Below are 20,906 nucleotides of genomic sequence, written 5' to 3'. Positions count from 1 at the left end.
GACTCAGTGACCTCTGAAGTCCTGCCCTCATGCTAAGACAGAAGATAAGGGGTTTTTTGTTTTGTTTTGCTTTGTTTTTTGAAGAACGAAGGACAGCTAGTCAATCACCTTCTTCTCAGAGAAAGAAATTGAAGCCCAGGGATACTAAATGACTTCCCCAAGGTCACACAGCTAGGAGATAGATAGCAGAGCTAGGATTTCAATAAAAGTCTCTTAAATTCAGTATTTTTGCTTTCGGATAACCAGATTAGTTCAATTCGGAGAGGTTTAGCACCTGGTAGAGCCAAAAGCAACTACAAAAAACCACCTCCTGAAGCTAGAGGGAAGGCTGGGGATCTTCAGGCAGTGGTGGGAATGCCTGATACTGTGAAAATCACAGACTTGTTGCAGTGTTGTCATGTTTCCCTTTCTCCCTACTAACAGCATTTCCCCCCCTCTTTTTGCCACTAACCCTAGCTCAGTGCCATTTGCTGTTTTACTTTATTTTATTTTTCATTTGCTATTTTAGACACTGAATGCTTAAAGGTGAGGTAGTATCGACGTGGAATCTAGCGACCCCAAACTTGTGGCCTAGTGAGATCTGATGAACCCCAAGTTTTAGGAATAGCTTGTAGGTTGGAGACTCCCCAAAGTTTGTAATCTGTTCCCTGTTCCCATGAGAATCCACCCTGAAGAGAATCTCAGGCTAGCAGTTGCAGACTGAATAATGGACCCTAGAGTAAAGCTAATGACTCTTTAGGGCAGTAGGCAGCGTGTCAGTCTTGTAAGCTGAAGGTCCTGAGTTCGATCCTTGAAAGGGGGATTTGGTACAATGGGAGAAGCTTCTAAAGCACCAAAAGACTGAGGCAGCCTCTCTAGGTAATCAGGCAAGCACTTCAACCAAGGATATGTTGGGGCCTGCAAAGATCAGCTGAATTTCCAGCATGAAAAAAGACAAATGCTACAAATCCAGGTCATATTTACTATTTTGTTGATTGTCTAGACTTTAATAAACAATTGAGGGGTAGCTAGGTAGCCCAGTGGATAGAGCTAGGCCTGCAGTCAGGAGGACCTGGGTTCAAATCTAGCCTCATATACTTCCTAGCTGTGTGATCCAGAGCAAATTGCTGAACTCTCATTGCCTAGCCCTTATCCCTCTTCTGCCTTGGACCCAATATTTAGTATTGACTCTATGACACACGGTAAGGGGTTTTTTGTGTTTTTTTTTAAGTGATGGGGAAAATGCTAAAAATAAAGATTAAACTTAAAAATTCTTTCATGAGTACATTTACCCCACCTCCTCCCCTCCACCCAGAGAGGCAGATGTTAAATATTTACCAGTACAACCCTGCCTTTTTGGGTCAACACTGAATTATGGGCCCGTATATGTCATACTTGACAGCTTGCAAAACACCTTCACATACATGGTCTTAATGGACCGTCCTAACAATCTCTGGAGGTAAAGAGGGAAAGCTTTTTCAAGCTTTCTCAAGATCCTAGAACTTTGGTCATGGAGATGACCTTCATGCAACCCACTTATGAGGTACCAGAGGTCTAGAAGGAAAGTGGCTTCCACATGACCAGAGTGCCCTTTGGCATTGTGGAAGCCAAGTGTTCTTACATCATATCTATTTTCTTAGTATACCTCCTGTTAACCTGGAAAAATAGACTCACCAAAGCAGTTACAAAGAACAAGTCTTTAATCAAGTCTGGAGAGAAGATGCTCTTATGGCCACCTCAGAGTCACCAGAGTGAGTACATACCCCAACACCATGCCAAGCTAAGGTCTGAGACTCTAGGAACAATGTCTTCTAGGAACTATACCAGAAATGGCGGGAATTTCCATGGAACTGAAGAACTTGGGGTCTGAAATACTTTTTAGGGAGTTTAGGAAATGAAGGACAATTGATTGGCTTACCTGGAGGCTGGGGAAAGAAGGATTCTACCAAGAGGTTGAGCTACTTGTGGAGAAGCCTAAATATAGTGGGGAAAATTTCTAAGTCAAAAGGGTCCTGGAGATCTGATTATATCTGCTAATCTTATCTGGGGTGAAATCAATGGATACTTGAAGGTTCATTTTCAGTCTAGGACAGCCTGACTAATCCTACCTAGGGTGACCCAGGAATTGCTTGAGGGTTTCATAAAACTAGGTGGTCACCACTTTTTTTGTTGGTTTTTTTGGTTTTTTGGGGGGAGGGCTATGGGGGAGGGGAAGTTTGTTTATGAGAGGATATGATAGTAGAAAAGGTCCTGTATTTGACCATAAGTTCCTGAGTTCAAATCCTGACTCCACTACTTCCTGTCTTTGTGACCTTGGGCAAATTATTTTCTTTCTATAGACTGTATAGGGCAGCAAGATGGCCCCATTGGATGGGCTGGCCTGGAGTCAGAAAGAACTGAGTTCCAATCTGATCTCAGACACTCACTAGTTGCATGACCCTGGGCAAGTCATTTAACCCTGTTTGCCTCAGTTTCCCCATTTGTAAAGTGACCTAGAGAAGAAAATGGCTAGCCATTCCATTATATCTGCTAAGAAAACCCCAAACAGAGTCAGGAAGAGTCAGACACAGCTGAAACAAGTGAACAACAGCAACTATATACCTGATGTGGTAGAATATATAATCTCTAATATCACATCCAAGCTCTCAGTCTGTGCTGTTGCTTATCAGGAAGAATATTGCCATGTGTGAATCCACTGAAAAAACCTCTTGGGGGCCTTTGTGATAGGTGCTCAGTTAGAGCTGTCCACAAGTGAAATGAGCTTTCCTAGGACATAGTAAGCTCCCCAGCAAAGGAGATCTTCCCTTAGAGACTGAATGCTCCTTTGGTGAGATCACAAGTGGGATTCATCTACAGCTGTATTCTGGACTTGGTGACCTCTGAGGTCCTGTCCAATTCCAATTTTACTAAATTTATGAGAACTAAGGACTTCTGGGACAACTTGGGCCTTAGGCAGATCTAATAAAGCAAGAAAGCATGTAAACACAGTGAAAACAAATTGCATTAGAGAGATACAAAACAAAACAAAAAGAAAAGTGACATCCAAGGGAGAAGGTAGTTTTCAGAGTAGGGAGTGGGAGGAAGGGTGCCTTGTTTTTAGTTTATTCCTTTGTTGTCTTCAGACCTAGCTCCTTCCAGCCTTCACAAAAACAAGTGCCATTGTCACAAGGAAAATGTGAAGAGATCTGTGCACTACAGACCCGTCTTAGAAAAAAAAGCATCAGCATACAAGTCCTACTGATGTTATGAAAGGTCACCACCACTGTAGCACTCTAAACTCAGAGACAAGGATCATCATTTCCATTTTGTAACTGAAGCAACTCGTCATAGGATGGTAGATTTAAGATCTAGAAGGGCTCTTAGAGATCATTAGGTCCAAACTTCCCTCATTAGGAAAATGAGGCTTATCCAGGTTAGCTTGTAAATAACTTAAATTCAGGAGCTCCAAGTCCAGCATTCTTTCCAAGAAAAAATGGAAATTAGCCAAAGGCCATGATGGCGCATATTATTATGACTGGGAACCTACAGCTGAAAAGCTCTGCAGCCTGTTGTAGACAGTTCTGGATTTGAAATCAGAGACCTGGGTTCAAAAGCCTGACCCTAAAACTGATCATCCGTATGACCTTGGGAAAGGCTCAATCTCTTGAGGTCTCATTTTCCCTCACATCTTAATTGGAAGGATAGGACTATATGGGAGGGGTGTAAGGGAGGAAGGTAGGAGGACGGATGGATGGGAGAAAGAGAGGAAGGTAGAGGAAGGGAAAGGAAGGTAGCAGTGCCCAGCCCTGGCAGGGGAAATTGACCAGAGCCCTTTGGGGCTCAAATAAAAGATCAGAAAACAACTTGGGTTTATAGAATAGCTAGGTTTTATTTAGATTAGGAAAGGGAAAGGTTAGGCAGGGAAAGAGGGTCTCCTCCGCCTCCCTGGTAGTCTGAAGAGAGGGAGAGGGTCCAGAGAGCCTCTAAAGGTGCCAAAACTCTCTTTTATACTTTCTCCAACACCTCCCACAAAGGAAGTGGAAGTGGAAGTGGGAGGTGTCGGGGAAGTTGTAGCAGGGAGGCTTAGAATATTTATAAACTGCACAACTACATAAATTTCCTAGGTCCCATGCAGTAAAGTTCCAAAATTCTGTAATCTAATAGAGCAGCTTTTTGGGGGGGGCAAACAATGGTTTCTTAAATGGGAGCAATAAGGAGCCCATCTAGTGCTAGAACATTAGGCCTGAAAGAGACCTCTAAGATCTCCATACTCCACCCCTTTCTTTTATATAATGAGGAATATGAGACCCAAAGAGGGTAGATGTTTTGCTCTAGGTCATGTGGGAAGTTAAAGGTAAATGTAGGACTAGAACTCAGGTCTCATGAGTTATTAGTATTCTCTTCCTCTTAAAATTACTTGGCATATACCTCATACCTAGCAGATTACAGATTGTAATGTAAGGAGTGATGATCTGGAGGATTTCTATGTGAACTGGGAGAACCTCAATGAACTGATGCAGAGTGAAATAAGCAGAAACAGGAGAACATTGTACACAGAAAGTTAAACATTGTGGAAAACAATCCAATGTAATGGACTTTGCTACTATTAGCAATGCAACAAGCCAGGACCCTCCTGAAGGACTTATGGGAAAGAGTACTATCCACATTGAGAGAAAGAACTATGGGAGTAGAAATGCAAAAGAAAAACATGACATCGCTTATCCCATGTCTATATGGGTATGTGATTTGGAGTTTTGACTTTAAAAGATCGCTCTATAGCAAAAATGAATACTAAGGAAATAGGTATCAAGTGATAACATTTATACAACCCAGTGGAATTGCTTGTTGGCTCTGGGAGGGGGGAGGAAAGAGGGGAAGGAAAGAAAATGAATCATGGAAACATGGGAAAATATTTAAAAATAAAAAAATTTTTAGTAAAATAAAATAAAATTACTTTTTGTGGGCAGCTAGATAGTCAGGCAGATAGAGTTCTTGGCCTAAAGTTCAGAAGACACAGGTTCAAAATTTGACCTCAGACACTGGCTCTTGTGATATTGGGCAAGTCATTTAACCCCATTTGCGTCAGTTTCCTCATCTGTAAAATGAGCTAGAGAGGGAAATGACAAACCATCCCATTATCTTTGCCTCAAAACCCCAAATGGGGATGAGAAGAGTTGTATATGACTGACAATGAATGGGCAACAATATTTTTTGCATTTACTTACTATGCATGCTTTGTTTCTTCTCCCTCCCTAGAAATAATCATTGATATTTATATAGTGCTTTATGTTATATCATTTGATCCTCAGGACAACCCTGTGAATTAGGTGCTATTATGATCCCCATTCTACACATGAGAAAACTGAGGCTGAGAGGGGTCAAATGATTTACACAGTTAGCAAGTGTCTGAGGAAGGATTCAAACTCAGGTCTCCATGGTTCTAAGTTCATAACTCCATCCACTGCCCCACCTATTTGCCTTTAATGAAATATAAGTACCTGAAAAGCGCAACTGGTTCATAATTGTTTTTTCTTCTTAGTACACCCAGACTCGAGGTCTTGCTCAAAGAAAGCATTGAATAGAATGTCCACTATTCCACAAATGAATAAAAACTCCCTTTTTAAGTCAGGACTTGAAAAATTGTCCCCACTTCTCCCCAGACTCAACGGAGTTTGAAGGTGGGAGGGGGACCCCGGGGCGGGGGAGGAAATCCTTTCTCTCTTACGGAAGCAAAAACAACTGGCATGATAGATGTGTGAGTTCTCTTTGCTCCACCCCTTCTCTTTGCTCCTAAACCCCAGAGCTGAGATTTCCTCGTGGTCTGCCAGAGTCATTTTCAAGGTTTCCCGAGGACAAGTGGTTGGAGAGCGGTCCGTCCAGAGCTTCCCATCTCCACCATGAAGCTGTTTACTTGTGTGATGATCTACATTCCCATCAGCCTCGTCCTCCTGTCCGCTTCCTGGCACACAACTTGCTTAGCAGGTAGAATTGTGGGGTTTGTTCTCCACAAAGGAAGGAGAGAGGGAGAGGAGGGAAAGGGGGGGGGGGACAGTAGAGTGAGGGAAGGAGGGCTTTTGACCCAAAGAAAAAAGAATCAGGACTTTACAGTCAAAAGATAGCTGAAAGGTGGGGAGAGTCTGTTGACAAAGATCAAATTCCCAGATCTTACCTACAAACTATTACCGCTAGCTATACGCACTCAGTCAGCATTTATTTGCCACTGCTTAAAGCAAAACATTAAAAAAAAAGGTTTCCCCAAGTCTAACAATTCAAATAATCCCAGAGGATTTTTATTTTATTACTTACCACTAGCTTCTCTTTCCTTCCCCAGGAGGTCAGTAAAATGATCCTTTTTGCCTTTTTTGGGGTTACCTTTTCTACTTCTACTGTAGGGACCCCGAGTCCTCAGGAGACTATGCCAGTAGAGAGAAGGGAAGGCTTCTTTCCACTCTGATCTGGAATGGATTGTCTGTCATCTAAGGGCCAGGTTAGCCTAATTCTAGAAGGCTCATTATCTCTGGGCTGGCTACAACAACTGGCCAATAGTAGACTGATTATATTGTCTACTAATCCATGAAGGGTTTGTGATCTAGATCTGAGAGGGAGCACCCTCACCAATGAAGTCATGAATCTTTTGGAAGTGTGTATATTTCTTTTGTCTTCTCTCCTTCCTCCCTACGGGAGGTGCTTCCTTCTTATAATAGTCTAAACCCCCTATTATTTCTCTTTTCCTTCAAAATGGATAATCCTTTTAGTATATCACTCCAGGTGCTTTTTCTAGTAAACTGATTTATAATCTGATCCAAGAAGATAGAATGAGATAATATCCTCATTTGACAAGCAGAAGAAACTAATGGAAATAGAGGTTAAGAAAGCACCCAGAATCGATCACAGTTCAGGACATCAAAAGGATCTAAAGGGGGGGAAGAACAAGCATTTGTATGGTATTTACTATGTGCCACACATTTCTTAGAATAGGTCTTAGAGGTGGGAGGGAACTTGGAGATATTTAGTCCAACTTGTTCATTTTACAGATGAAGAACCTGAGGCATCAGATTCCCCTAATTTCCAGGGAGAACTGTTTTTCTGCACTATTATTTCCCAACTGCCAGTCTGGACCAGCACTGACAGCAAATTTTAGTGGTCTGTTACTAATGGAAATCCTTGCTGCTTCTTTTAAATTAAGTAATACATTATGCATGTAACTTTAAACAAGAATTAAGCTGAAATTTTACTACTTTTATCTTGAAAACCAATTACAAAATACACCTTAGCACCTAATAAGTAGTTTACTCTTTTATACATTATATCCACCTACAATTCTGTTTCATAAAATTTTTAAAGATAATAAAGATGAAAGAAAAGATTCCCCTAATTTTCATTCAATCAGCAATGGATCTAGTTCCTTATTTCTTCTCAACTCTTCTATTCACTTTTAGTTGTTTTTGCCACTTTAATAGAAGTATGAGAATGTCTCAATTTTTTTTGATGGGATTTTTTTATGTAAAAGATCTAATGATGATTTGCAATACATTTCCCCACATTTTGATATTTTCTGTTCATATCTGTTGACCATACCCTAGTGGGAACTGGAGGTTGCCCTTGATTTGGAGCAAATTCCTTATAAATCTTAGGAGTTCAATTTGTATCTGTCGTTTTTTTGTTTTTTTTTGTCATATAGTTTTCCTAATCATTGGTTGTTTTTCTTCTTATCTTGACTGCATAGTTTTGTTTTTCAGGTAAGTGATCTAATCTATTTATAAAGATCCTTATGTAAAACCCTTACTTTCCATCTTAGAATTGATAAGTATATATATGTTTGTTTACACACACACATATATATATATACATCTATAAGTATATATAAATAACTATATGGATATAAGTCTATATGGATATGAAGAACAGCAAGGATTAGGCAATGGGGGGGAGGGGGGGAGGTTAAGTAACTTGTCCTGTCACATAGAAAGGTAATGCCTGAGGTCAAATTTGAACTCAGTTCCTCCTGAGCCTGGTTCTCTATCCACTGTGAGACCTAGCTGCCCTGTGAAACACACACACACACACACACACATATAATATTTTTTTTTCAAAGGACCCCTCTCTGTGTCCTGCTTTTCCCCCCCTTATTTCCCCGCAGTCCTCTCGTCCCGGTCTTGCTCCTTCCGCTTTGAGCTGGTGACCACACTGCTTCTAGAGAAGACAACCAGTTGCCAGTGTCGTTTTGTTAGGAAATACTACACTACACTTCCATTTTTCTTCCTCCAGAGATTTAATCTCCGCTTCCTGCTCCCTTCTCGGCCCTTGGCTCTCCTTGTGCTGTTTTCTCTCTTCCTGTGAGCCGCGGCAAACCCAGGGGTTCTCAGACTTCTCCCCGGAGCATAGAAAGTAGAGTCAGAAAGGGTAGGGTTCCATGAGTTTGGCTTCATTACAAAGCAGACAGAAAATAACTACCAGGAATGTTTATTGTGGCAAGTGGTTGAGAGCCATGACGTGGGATTCAAAAGGTAACGTGACTAATTTGTAACAAACATTTCAGAATCTGAATGTTTTGTCCCGAAGAGCAGTCATTGTGAGAGACTATTTACCAGTTCTAACGTTGCCTGTATTCCGGCTTAAAAGAGTTCTTGAAATTTCTCCGCTGGAATTGGCATCCGAGTTTGTGACGCATTCTTTTTGGAAAAAGCTTTCTTGGTGGCAGATCTTAATAAACTGTAATAACAAAATCATAATAGCAGTAATACGGATAGTCAGCCTAGTGCTTAAGGCTTACGAAGGGCTTTCAGTATATTATTTTACATCTCTCCAAGGAACTGAATTTTGAAAACAACTAATAGGCATATGCAATTAATGATGAATAAGGTGGATACGGCTAGCTTCTTGGTTCCAAACCAGGAATCAGTATAAAGCCATGAGATGCTTCATTTTAGGGCGTGTAAAGTGACTCAGGCTATTTCTTTTTAAAAGGGGAGCCTTGAAACATTTAGGTTATCCGAGACCAGAGAGGCTGAGCATTTGGTAACAATGAAGTCGCCGTGTAAATCACCACTGGTAAACAGGTATACAATGTGACTTTGAAAGGGACAATACCTAACAGGATGTAGAAATTCTGTTGCTGTTTAATCAGTCACCTTACTTTATAGCAGTTCAAGGTATCAGAATGAGCACCTTTGTCTTGTATACCATTCATCCCTATCCACAATAAAATAAGACTGGGAAAAAGGCACTCCACAAGGTTAAGACTTCGAGCCATAGAAATTTAAGATTAGGGTAATCTGATGTTCAAAATGGATATTCAGATTTGTCTTGGAATAAAATGAGGAAAATCATTTTGATCTAAGACCTATGTAGCCATCATGGCCCACCACCTAATCCATCCTTTATTGAACAGACTGATCCATCCCATTTCTTTTTTTAATTTAATTTCATTTTGATCCCGTCTTATCGTCCCCCACTTAAAAAAAAGAAAGAAAACCAAAATCTTTCTAATAAATATAGTCAAATAAAACAGATTTCTGGGTTCTGTTCCTTAAGCTCTCACTTCTCTGTTAAGTGGTAGGTAGTATGCATTACTATTAGCTCGCTGGGATTGCACAGATCATAGCTTTTAAGTCTTTCAAAGTTGTTTTCTTTATAATGTTAATACTTTATAAATTGTTTTCCTGGTGCTGCCCTTTTCATTCTGTATCAGTTCTTGAAAGTCTTCCTAGATTTCTCTAAAATCATCTTTCATCATATCTCATGGTGCAATAGTATTCTATCATATTCACAAATCATGATTTGTTTACTTGTTCCTTTAATTGATGGGCATCCTTTTAGGTCCCATTTGTCTTTGTTTTTTTACACCACAAAGAGCTGCTATAAAGATTTTATACTTTTAAAAATTATATTATTTTTTCCTATCTATTTTGTAATGAAGCCAAAACCAATCTAATCCTCCCCTTTCTGGCCCTACTTTCTAGACTTCTTGATTTGCAACAATGGCTCACAGAAAGGGAAAACAGCATGAGGACATGTGGTGAGAAGGGAACAGGAGGGAAAGATTAAATCTTTAGAGGAAAAATAATATTTTTGGAAAACAACCTTAAAAAACTACTTATTCTAAAGAGATAAAACCTTATCTCGAGTTTCTGCCTATTAGTGGTATCAAACCCATATCACCATCCAACATACCAATGTACTGGCTAGAGTCATAGAATTTGGGTTCAAACTTTACACTTATCAGTGACTATGGGCAAGCCACTTCTTCTGGGTGAAGCCAGCTCGGCCCCCTAGCTCCTGGCATCCTATTCCAGACCTGCTCCTAAGGACAAAACTTCTGAAGATGAATGATCCTTAACTCTTCTCCTATCCTGAGCTAAAGGTTTCCTTTGCATCAAAGTGCTTAGAAAGTTCCCCCAACTCCATTTGTAATCCTGAAATAATATGGGGGGGGGGGGGTTTCCTTTCTGCAGGAACTCTATCACCACTAGACTTTGGCTCCACAGAAGTGGGAAACATTTAAAGTCAAGAAAATAATTTTTATTAGAAAGGTGAAAAGAGTTGAGGAAACAAAATTTCTCCCACCCAAATGTCTTTCAGATGTAAATAATTTGTCAAATTACATCTACACATTATATTACTTGGGCCAGACATTTGAGATGCTTGAGGTAGGGTAGCATAAAACTGTAGTTGAAACAACAGTTTCATGCCTTTGGCTAAATAATAGACCCCTTTTCAAAATAGTATTCCACTGCCACTGCAAAAACCAATGCCCCAGAAGGACACGGTGGTCTAGGATGGGAACTTGGGAGCTTTCCAGAATGTTCTGCCACCCCAGGAAAATAGGAAGAATACCATTATGATATCCTGGAAGCAGCATCTTCAAAACTTTTTCCTAGCACTATCTGCTGGGGAAACCCAAACAGTATATTTATCTTCTTCCTATCATGTATATAAAAGGCTTTAATCAGCTCCCCTTTTCTCTAGGGCTGCTCAAAGGTTTGGAATTTTCTTTTGAAACCCTTACCTTCTGTCTTAGTATCAATTCTAAGACAGAAAGAAGAGTGGTAAGGGCTAGGTCATGGGGATTATGTGACTTGCACAGGATCACACAGCTAGGAAGTCCAGATTTGAACCCAGGTCTTCCCAATTCCACACCTGGTACCTCATCTACTGTGCTACCTAGCTACCCTGAGGGTTTGTACCTTTAAGCACCTATAGTAATGTTCCAGATTCCTTAATAAATATGTGTATTTCATTAAAATCCACTTCATAGTGACTCAGCTTTGTACAGTAAATTACAATCATGGGGGCAACTGGGTGGCTCAGTGGATGAGAACCGAGCTTAGAGATGGGAGGTCCTAGATTCAAATCTGGCCTCAGACACTTCCTAGCTGTGTGACCCTGGGCAAGTCACTTGACCCCCATTGCCTAACCCTTACTGCTCTTCTGCCTTAAAACCAATACTCAGTAGTGATTCTAAGGTGGAAGGGAAGGGTTATTTTAAAAAAAAGTTACAATCACAAAGAACTTTCATATACATTCTATCAGTGTCTTGCAATCATTGATTGCCAAGTGAGGCTCCCTATAACCTCTGACACAAGGCATGCTCAGGAGGATAAGGAATGGCCTAGAAGGTGGTGTCAATGATGAAGGACTAGACTGATAACCTAAAGTCCTCATTGCTTAGCCTTGCATACAGTGTGTCTAAGACTTTAAGCAGCTTGCAAAACTGGCTAACTTGAAAACAAGTTATGTGTTTAAACATTCCTGACTTTTGTTTTGGTTTTTAGTATCAGTCTAAGGGGAGACAATATTGAGTAATAAATAGACTGCTGGACTTGGAATTAGAAAGATCTGGATTTAAACCCTTAAGATATTTATTATCCTGAGCAAGTCCCTTAACCTCTGTGAATCTGGAATCTTTGACATAGATTTGCTTTGTTGGGAGGAACTTTCTAAACCCAGAATGCCCCAGGCTGATGAAAATCTCTTGACTTCAGATAACTTCTTAGCTGTGTGACCCTGAGCAAGTCACTTAACTCCCACTGCCTAGCCCTTACTGCTCTTCTGCCTTGGAACCAATACACAGTATTGAGTGTGGAATCTGGAAGCCCCCAAACTTGTAGCCTAGAAAGACTCGATGAACCCCTTTCACTCAAAGGTGAAAGTCCGGGGGTTGACCTTGTGAGTGATGATTCGGTGTTTTGCCCCTAAGGTTTCTCCCCTTAGACCTAAGTCCTATACTGTGGTGACCCAGCCCTTGCCTGGATCTTTCCCTTTTGTGTCCATTCTAAAGCATGAGTCCCTTATTCCTGTCTAGGACTCCTCATTTTCCTTTGTTACCATTGTAAAGTCAATCCCTCTCATCCATAGTCCCCATGTTCCCCTAGAAAGGTATTTAAGCTTCCCAATTTTAATGGCTCCTTGGAGTTGTCAATCTAGTGCTGTTGGCTTTCCAAGGGGTTAGGGACCAGAGCATCCAGAGTTCAATGCTTGGACTCTGTAGGCGTGTGGTGCACAGCTCTGTGTGGAGGCCTAACTCATCCCTGTACCTCTTTCTTTAATTAAAGAGTGGCTTTTCTGACTATTTGATAGTTCTGTGGGTTTTTCCCAGTTAACAAATCTTAACACGGAAGGTATGAGCTTAAAAAAAAGCTGACTCTTTGGTCCAGTTGGCAGTGTGTCAGTCTTGTAAGCTGAAGGTCCTGAGTTCGATCCCTGGAAGGGGGATGTGGCAAAAGAATCACTTAGCTTTTACCCTAGGGTCCATTATTCCATCTGCAACTGCTAGTCTGAGATTCCCTTCAGGGTGGATTCTCAGGAGAACAGGGAAGTACAAGCTCTGGGGGTCTCCAACCTACAAGCTATTTCTAAAACTTGGGGTTCATCAGATCTCACTGAGCCACAAGTTTGGGGTCTCTAGATTCCACGTCGACAAGGGTAAACTTGTAATGGCAACAATGGCGATCCCCCTCACTTTGAGTCAGGAAGGCTCTAAATCATCTCTGATTTCCAGGAAAGACTGGTAAACCTTTCTCTGAGGGTACTTTGTTGAACTGATTCTGCTTCTCTGTTTCGTTTTTATTCTTTCAGAAACACACAATTCCTCATCCGTGTTTCATGCTCCTGTCTCAGACGCGGCGATCAAGGCACAGTGCTCTAGTAAGCTTTCTACAAGTGCTAAAACTCCACGAACTGCAGATTTAAGAGTTTTGTTTGGGTTTTAGTATCTCTAAGAGGATGCGATAGTGAGTAATGAGCAGACAGCTGGACTTGGAATAAGGAAGATCTGGGTTCAAATGGCATAAGACATTTACTAGCTAGATGATCCTGGGCAAGTCACTTAACCTCTGTGTACCCTGAGTAACTATGACTTATAAACTAAGTCTCATTTATTAGTTGAAATGATTACTAGGCATCTTGTGGCCCTTTATGCTCTTTTTTTTTTTTTTAACCCTTAACTTCTGTGTATTGGCTCCTTGGCGGAAGAGTGGTGAGGGTGGGTAATGGGGAGTCAAGTGACTTGCCCAGGGTCACACAGCTGGGAAGTGTCTGAGGTCAGATTTGAACCTAGAAACTCCCGTCTCTAGGCCTGACTCTCAATCCACTGAGCTACCCAGCTGCACCCCCCTTTATGCTCTTCTTGAGCATGAACTTAGTTTCCCCCTCTGCTCCAAAAGAAGTTTAAGATTACTGATTATAATCCATCTTCTAGGTTGTTGTGGGTAAGACTTCATGGAGAACCTAATAATCCAGGCACCTGATATAACTGGGGGACAAATCTTAGGGAGGACCTCAGAATGACAGAAGCAGAGGACTGAAAAGCACTTAGTCCAGTCTACTCAGTGCAAGAGCTTCTTTGGTAGTATTTTTTTTTTTTTTGACAAAGTCACTTAGTCTCTAAAGAATTTCAGTGAAAGGGAATTTACTACCTCATAAGACTGCTTGGAACAGAAATCATTATGGAATCGGAAAGTACCTTAGAAGTCATCTGCTCGCCATCTTCTGCTTGATTTCCTTCATAGGCTTTTTGTTGCATATGTGTATGTGTCTTCTGCCAGGGCATGAGCAATATGGAAGTATGTGTTGCAGAAAAACACTGGCGAACACACTGTTATAACCTATAGCAGACTATGTACCAATGGAGGAGGGGAGGAAGTGAATCTGAACCATAAGATGTCCGGAAGGGAGCAGCTGGGTGGCTCAGTGGATTGAAAACCAGGCCTAGAGATGGGAGGACCTGGGTTCAAATCTGACCTCAGACACGTCCTAGCTATGTGACCCTGGACAAGTCACTTAACACCTGTTGCCTAGCCCTTACCACTCTTCTGCCCTGGAATCAATACACAGTACGGATTTCAAGATGGAAGGTAAGAGTTATAAAATTTTTAAATAATTTTTTTTTAATTTAACAAATAAAATGCCAGGAAATAACAGTCAAAATTTGTTTCTACATGCAATTTTTTTTTTTAATTTTTATTTTAAACCCTTAACTTCTGTGTATTGACTTATAGGTGGAAGAGTGGTAAGGGTAGGCAATGGGGGTCAAGTGACTTGCCCAGGGTCACACAGCTGGGAAGTGTCTGAGGCCGGATTTGAACCTAGGACCTCCCGTCTCTAGGCCTGGCTCTCAATCCACTGAGCTACCCAGCTGCCCCCCCTACATGCAATTTTTTTAAGTAAAACAAAACCAAAAAAAGATTATAACTCTTCAAAGGCAGAAACTATTTCATTTTTGTATTATAGCCTCAGTATCTGATATATAATAGGCACTTAAGTGGTTTTTCATTAAAAAAAAAAAAAAAAGAAGTCATTTGCTCCAGACTCATCATTTTATAGATAAGGAAAAGGAGGCAGAGGAAGGTAAAATAACTTGCCTAAGATCACTCAAGTCATGAGTGGCTGAGGCAGGATTTGGGTTCAGATTTGCTTCTGGCCACATAGCTAGCAAGGGGGAGGCAGAAGTAGGTATAGAACCCAAGTCTCTAGGCTCCAAGTCCAGGGCTCTTTTCCCTGCCCCTCAGGCTGACAGGTCTGAAATGAAATGTCCTCTGAAGGAAGCTGAAGATTGAGAGTCAGGCCTAGAGTCAAGAGTACCTGGGTTCAAATTTGACCTCAGATACTTCATAGCTGTGTGACCTTGGGTATATCACTTAACCCCAATTGCCTAGCTCTTACTGTTCTTCTGTCTTAGAATTGGTACTAAGACAAAAGATAAGGGCTTGGGGCGGGGGGATTGTTTTAATTTCCTCTATAGGGGACAGCTGGGTGGTTCAGTGAATTGAGAGCCAGACCTAGAGGCTAGAGCTCCTAGGTTCAATCTGTCCTCCCAGCTGTGTGACCCTGGGTAAGTCACTGAAAACCCATTGCCTAGCCCTTACCACTCTTCTGCCTACCAATAGACAGTATTGATTCTAAGACAGAAGGTAAAAGTTTAAAAAAATAATCATGATAATAATTCCCTCCATGCTGAGTCAAAATATGTATCCCTTAAACTTCCATTAGATACTAACATTTTGGCCCCTGGATACTCACAGAGGTGCCAGTGTATCTGGGAAGTAAGTTTTCTCGTAGACACTGATTGCAATTTGTTAGGATCTAGAGGTTTTTCACCTGCATATCAAAATATCAGACCTATTGGGGGACAGGATGGAAAGGGAAGGTGGACGTGTTACTATAAAGGATCATGGGGCTTTTTTGGAGTAAAAGTACCTGCTTAGAAGTCTAGCTCAGTAACTTAAAACTTAGGTGACCTTGAACCAGTCACTTACCTTCTCCAAGATTTGAGGTACTCATCTGTACAAGGGAATTGGACTCCCCAGTATCTAAGATGCCCTCTAGCTCTATTTCCATGCTCCTATGATTAAAATATTAGAAATAATAAATAGTAGATTTGTGCCTGTTCTGACAATGTTCTCTTTGATCTTTAGTTTTACTTATTTTATCATCTTTTTTTAAGGAGATAATCTTACTCTACAATGATATTCAAAAACTTAATTAGCATTAGGAACATGGGAAACAAACATTTTTGCACTTCCAGATTTAAAAAAAACAACAACTTGAGAATATCCCCAAAGAAGTCATCAACCGTTAGCTAAACTACTATATAGAAAATGAAAGTGTTCGTTTGTCTGAATTCTACTGTGCTGCTAATTGATGGCCCTTAATCAAGTGGTGAAGTTGAGTGAAATGCATTATTATGGGCTCAAACAGCATTTTTTGCCTATTTCTGAACAGATAGAAGAAAGTACTACAGTAGTCAATAGTTCAATCATAAACTGGTTTGGGGGTTCAGATGAGTTAGACATAAACGTTTGTTGTTTTCTACAAACTACAGTCAAATAAAAACTTTGTTTTAGGGCAGCCCTTACAAAATAAAGCTAGAAGTCCCTTTCGTGTTTCACTGTCTGAGATCAGTTAGTTCTGCCGGTAACAACATGAAGGTGATGAATTCAAGATTTTAGTGATTTGATTTTCCTGGAGACCCCCTGATTTATTCAATGGCCATAATTCTGACACAGGCACATTCTCTCATAAATATGGCTCATTTATGGGGAGGGGAGCCAGGGAAATTTGCAGATAAATCAGGCAAATTCATCCCCACTCTCGGGATAACCCAGATTCCACATGCTTCTAATCCTTGGTCAATAGTATCACTTCATCATTCAGCAAAGGGTTATTGAAAGTCTACCTGCCAACTCTCTACAGTGGTGGAAATTCCACCTCCTATTAATAGAGACCTTGAAGTGAAACGCTATTTAGGTGGGGAGGAGGAAAAGCAGAAGGAAGGTGAAATATGTCTCTTTTTCCTCTTCAATAGGTCTAGATTTTTGCTCTCAGGCGGCCCAGTGCTGTAAGCATGGAATGAATGAAGACGGTTGGATTGCAGCAGCTATTGGCTGGAGTCTCTGGTTTCTCACGCTCATTTTGTTCTGTGTGGGTAAACTCAGAAAGATGACACCTGATGAATCCAAGTACACACAAGCATGAAATTTGGGCCTCTATAGTCAAGACTACCAAACTCTACCAGTTTCCTAGATGAAGGGAAGTCTTGAAATAAGATTCATTTTGCTTTTTAAAAGAGGACAGATGAAGAAATGTCCAATTTCAAAAAGGTATTAGTTCTTTCCCACCTAGTTTCAAAGGGTTACTTGACCCTGATAGTTTTCTCTTTCTCTGTTGTTAATAACAGAATTATTTCCATAAACTTTTGTTGAATTGAGTCAACAGGAAGAATTTATGAAATAGCAATTGTGTTCCCAGCATTATTGACACTCAAAGGATAACAAAAAAGTAATAGCCAATAATCAAGAGCTATTCCTCAATAGACGACTGGTCAAAGGATATGAAGAGTTTTTGAAAGAATTGCAAACCACAAAGTACATTAACTTCCACTGAGAACAAGAGAAATGCAAATTAAAACAACTCTTGAGTTTTCCCCACTCTAATACATATAGAGAACTTGGTCAAATTTATAAGAATAAGGGCATTTCCCAATTGATAAATGTTCAAAAGATATGAATAAACCATTTTCAGATAAAGAAATTTTAGTCATGTATATGAAAAATGCTCTAAATCATCACTAATGCTTAGAGAAATGCACACCAAAACAACTCTGATGTGTCATCTCACACCTATCAGAGTGGCAAAAATGACAAGAGGGCAGAATGACAAATGGTGGGGTGGGGAATGGGATACAGGTGGAACTGCAAATTGATCCAACCACTTTGGAGAGCAATTTGGAATCATGCCCAGCAAGTTATAAAACTACATATACCCTTAAACCTAGCAATACTGGGTTTGTTCCTCCAGGAGATTGGGGGGAAAGGAAAAGGATCTGCATGTCTCAAAATATTTATAGCAACTTTCTTTATGGTGGCAAAGAATTGGAAATTGAGGGGATGTCTATTAGCTGGGGAGGGGGTGGCTGAATAAATTGTGGTATATAATTGTGCCTTAAAAAAGTATGAGCAGCTGGGGGGCAGCCGGGTAGCTCAGTGGTTTGAGTGTCAGGTCTAGAGACGAGAGGTCCTAGTTTCAATTCTGCCTCAGACACTTCCCAGCTGTGTGACTCTGGGCAAGTCACTTGACCCCCATTGCCCACCCTTACCACTCTTCCACCAAGGAGTCAATACACAGAAGTTAAGGGTTTAAAAAAAAAAAAAAAAACTATGAGCAGGGGGGCAGCCAGGTGGCTCAGTGGATTGAGAACCAGGCCTAGAGATAGGAAGTCTTAGGTTCAAATGTGGCTTCAGATATGTCCTAGCTGTGTGACCCTGGGTAAGTCACTTAACCCCCACTGCCTAGCCCTTACTACTCTTTTGCAATACATAGTATTGATTCTAAGTTGGAAGGTAAGGGTTTTAATAAAAAAAATTTTTAAAAGAAACTGTGAGCAGATTATTTTTTTAATGTAGAAAGACTTACATGAAATAGTGAAGAGTGAAATGAGTAGACCCAAAAGAACATTATGCACAGCTACCAAATTAATATTTGAAGATAATTTGTGAATGTCTACCTTCGAAGAAAGAACTAATAAATAGAAACACTAAATGGAATTTCTCTAACTCTTGCTGCTGCTTGTTAGAAATATATAGGAATACTGATGATCTATGTGAGTTTATTTTGTATCCTGCAACTTTGCTAAAGCTATCAGTTATTTCCACTAGCTTCTTAGTTGATTTAATAGGAACACTAAAGATATAATTTATATATATTTATTTTTTTGTCAGGTGATCCCTTCTATTGGGGGTAAGAGGGAGGGAGGAAGGACTGAGATACCTGGGAATGCATTCTATCTATCTAAAGAATAAAGAATTTTTTAAAAAGAAAAAAGTTCACTTACACCAAATGAGAATTGACAAAATGACAAACTGCAGGAGAGGATTTACTAAATCTTAAGAGGGGCAATAAGATGATTGTTTAGTGCAAAGTAGAATTTTAAGTTATTTCTATAATCATGATGACTATCTTTTCTTCTGCTTATATTTAAAGATCCTTTTTTACCGTTGAAAAAGAAATGTTAAACATTTTAGAATCTTAGATTCTATTGCTATCTGTAAATAGTAGGTGATTAATGTTTACTGAATTTAAAAAGTTAAACAAGAAAGCCAAAATAAGAATAATTGATGCTGGAGGAGCTATGGGAAGAAAAGTACACTGTTGGAAGAACTGTAAATTGATCCAACTATTCTCTTTATCCCTTTGGAATTATGCAAAAATGTGATGTCACTGTTTATACTTCTTGACCTCCAAAATCCTTTTACTATACATAAACCCTAAGAGATTCAAAGATTAAAACAAGAGTCTGAGCAAGATTCCTTGTGGTAACAAAAAGCTAGAAACAAAGTGGGTGCCCAATAGGTAGAGAATAAGTAAACTGATATATCAATGTAATAATTACTGCTATGATAAAAAGGGAAAGTTCACAATAAGGAATCTGAAATCCAACTGATTGAGAAAGCAAAAAGAACTGGTTCTAGAGATCAGAGAAGAGAATATACTTGTCTCCTTTGTTACAGAAGGAGAAATCAGTGGTGGGGGTGGGGGGCAGTGGTATATACCTAGAAATAAAAAACATTTTGGATGCACTATAAGCAAGCCAAGTCATTATTTTCCTTCCCAATTCAGCTCTTCCTCCTGGAATTGTACTTTCTGGTAATAATATTATCATTCTTCTAGTCATTCAGGCTTGAAATTCAAGAGGCATTTTGGACTCCACCCTCTCCCACAATTTCTAATTCCATTTGTCAAATCCTATCTAATCTTCCTGCAAGCTGACCCTCCTATCACTCTATTCTATTCTCATATCTCTCTCCTAACACAATCTCTTGTTATCACATGATTGAATTCAATAGCCTCTCCTTAATCCCTGTCCACAGTTCACCCCACCCCAAACCCATCCTTCTCCCCACTACAAAATTAATCTTTATCAGAAGGACATAAGGGCATAAAGCCTTTCCCCAATTGACAAATGTCCAAGGGGACATGAATAGGCAGTTTTCACATGAAGAAATCAAAACTCAAAAAGCACATGAAAGAGTGTTCTAAATCCCTCCTGATTAGAGAAATGCAGATCAAAACAACTCTGAGGTACCACCTTACACCTATAAAGACTGGCCAATGTGGCTACAAATGCAAGTGATAAATGTTGGAGGATGTGGCAAAATTGGGTCACTAATACACTGCTGGTAGAGTTGCGAAATTGGCCCAACCATTCTGGAGGGCAATTTGGAACTATGCACAAAGGGCTTTAAAAGACTGCTTGCCCGTTGATCCAGCCATACCACTGCTGGGTTTGTACCCCAAAGAATTAATAAGGAAAAATACACGTACAAAAATATTTATAGCCGAGCTATTTGTGGTGGCAAAAAATTGGAAAATGAGAAAATGTCCTTCAACTGGGGAATGGCTGAACAAATTGTGGGTATCTGTTAGTGATGGAATACTATTGTGCTCAAAGGAATAATGAACTGGAGGAATTCCATGTGAACTGGAATGACCTCCAGGAATTGATACAGAGTGAAAGGAGAAGAACCAGGAGAACATTATACACAGAGACTGATACACTATGGCACAATTGAATATAATGGACTTCTCTACTAGCAGCAATGCAATGATCCAGGATAATTCTGAGGGGTTTATGAGAAAGAATGCTATTCGCATCCAGAGAAAGAAGGGTGGGAACAGAAATGCACACATAGGATTGATCATGTAGTTTAATAGGGATATGATTAGGGTTGTATGTTAAAAGATCACTCTATTGCAAATATGAATAACATAGAAATAGGTTTTGAACAATGATACATGTATAACCCAATGGCATTGCTTGTCAGCTCCTTGAGGGGGGAAGGAAAGGGACGTGGGGAATCATGAATCATGTAACCACAGAAAAATATTCTAAATAAATTTTAAAATTAAAAAATAAAGTCCTATTTTCTACAAAAAAAAAAAAAAAGGACATA

The 20,906-nt window shown here is 40.1% G+C and overlaps 1 protein-coding gene across 1 annotated transcript; it reads left to right on the top strand.

Annotated features, from left to right (window-relative positions):
- The first annotated feature begins 1,712 nt into the window (after positions 1-1,712).
- Positions 1,713-17,995, top strand: TMEM213 (transmembrane protein 213). Its single transcript, XM_044677810.1, has 4 exons — positions 1,713-1,730; positions 5,760-5,940; positions 13,036-13,104; positions 16,763-17,995. The coding sequence occupies exons 2-4, from the start codon at positions 5,856-5,858 to the stop codon at positions 16,930-16,932; spliced, it is 324 nt and encodes a 107-aa protein (XP_044533745.1). The 5' UTR covers positions 1,713-1,730; positions 5,760-5,855; the 3' UTR covers positions 16,933-17,995.
- Positions 17,996-20,906: the final 2,911 nt, after the last annotated feature.

This window comes from Gracilinanus agilis, chromosome 5 (assembly GCF_016433145.1).
Source record: "Gracilinanus agilis isolate LMUSP501 chromosome 5, AgileGrace, whole genome shotgun sequence".
Classification (NCBI taxonomy): domain Eukaryota; kingdom Metazoa; phylum Chordata; class Mammalia; order Didelphimorphia; family Didelphidae; genus Gracilinanus; species Gracilinanus agilis.
Note: the sequence above shows the minus strand (reverse complement) of the source record. Positions and strands in the feature narration are given on the sequence as shown.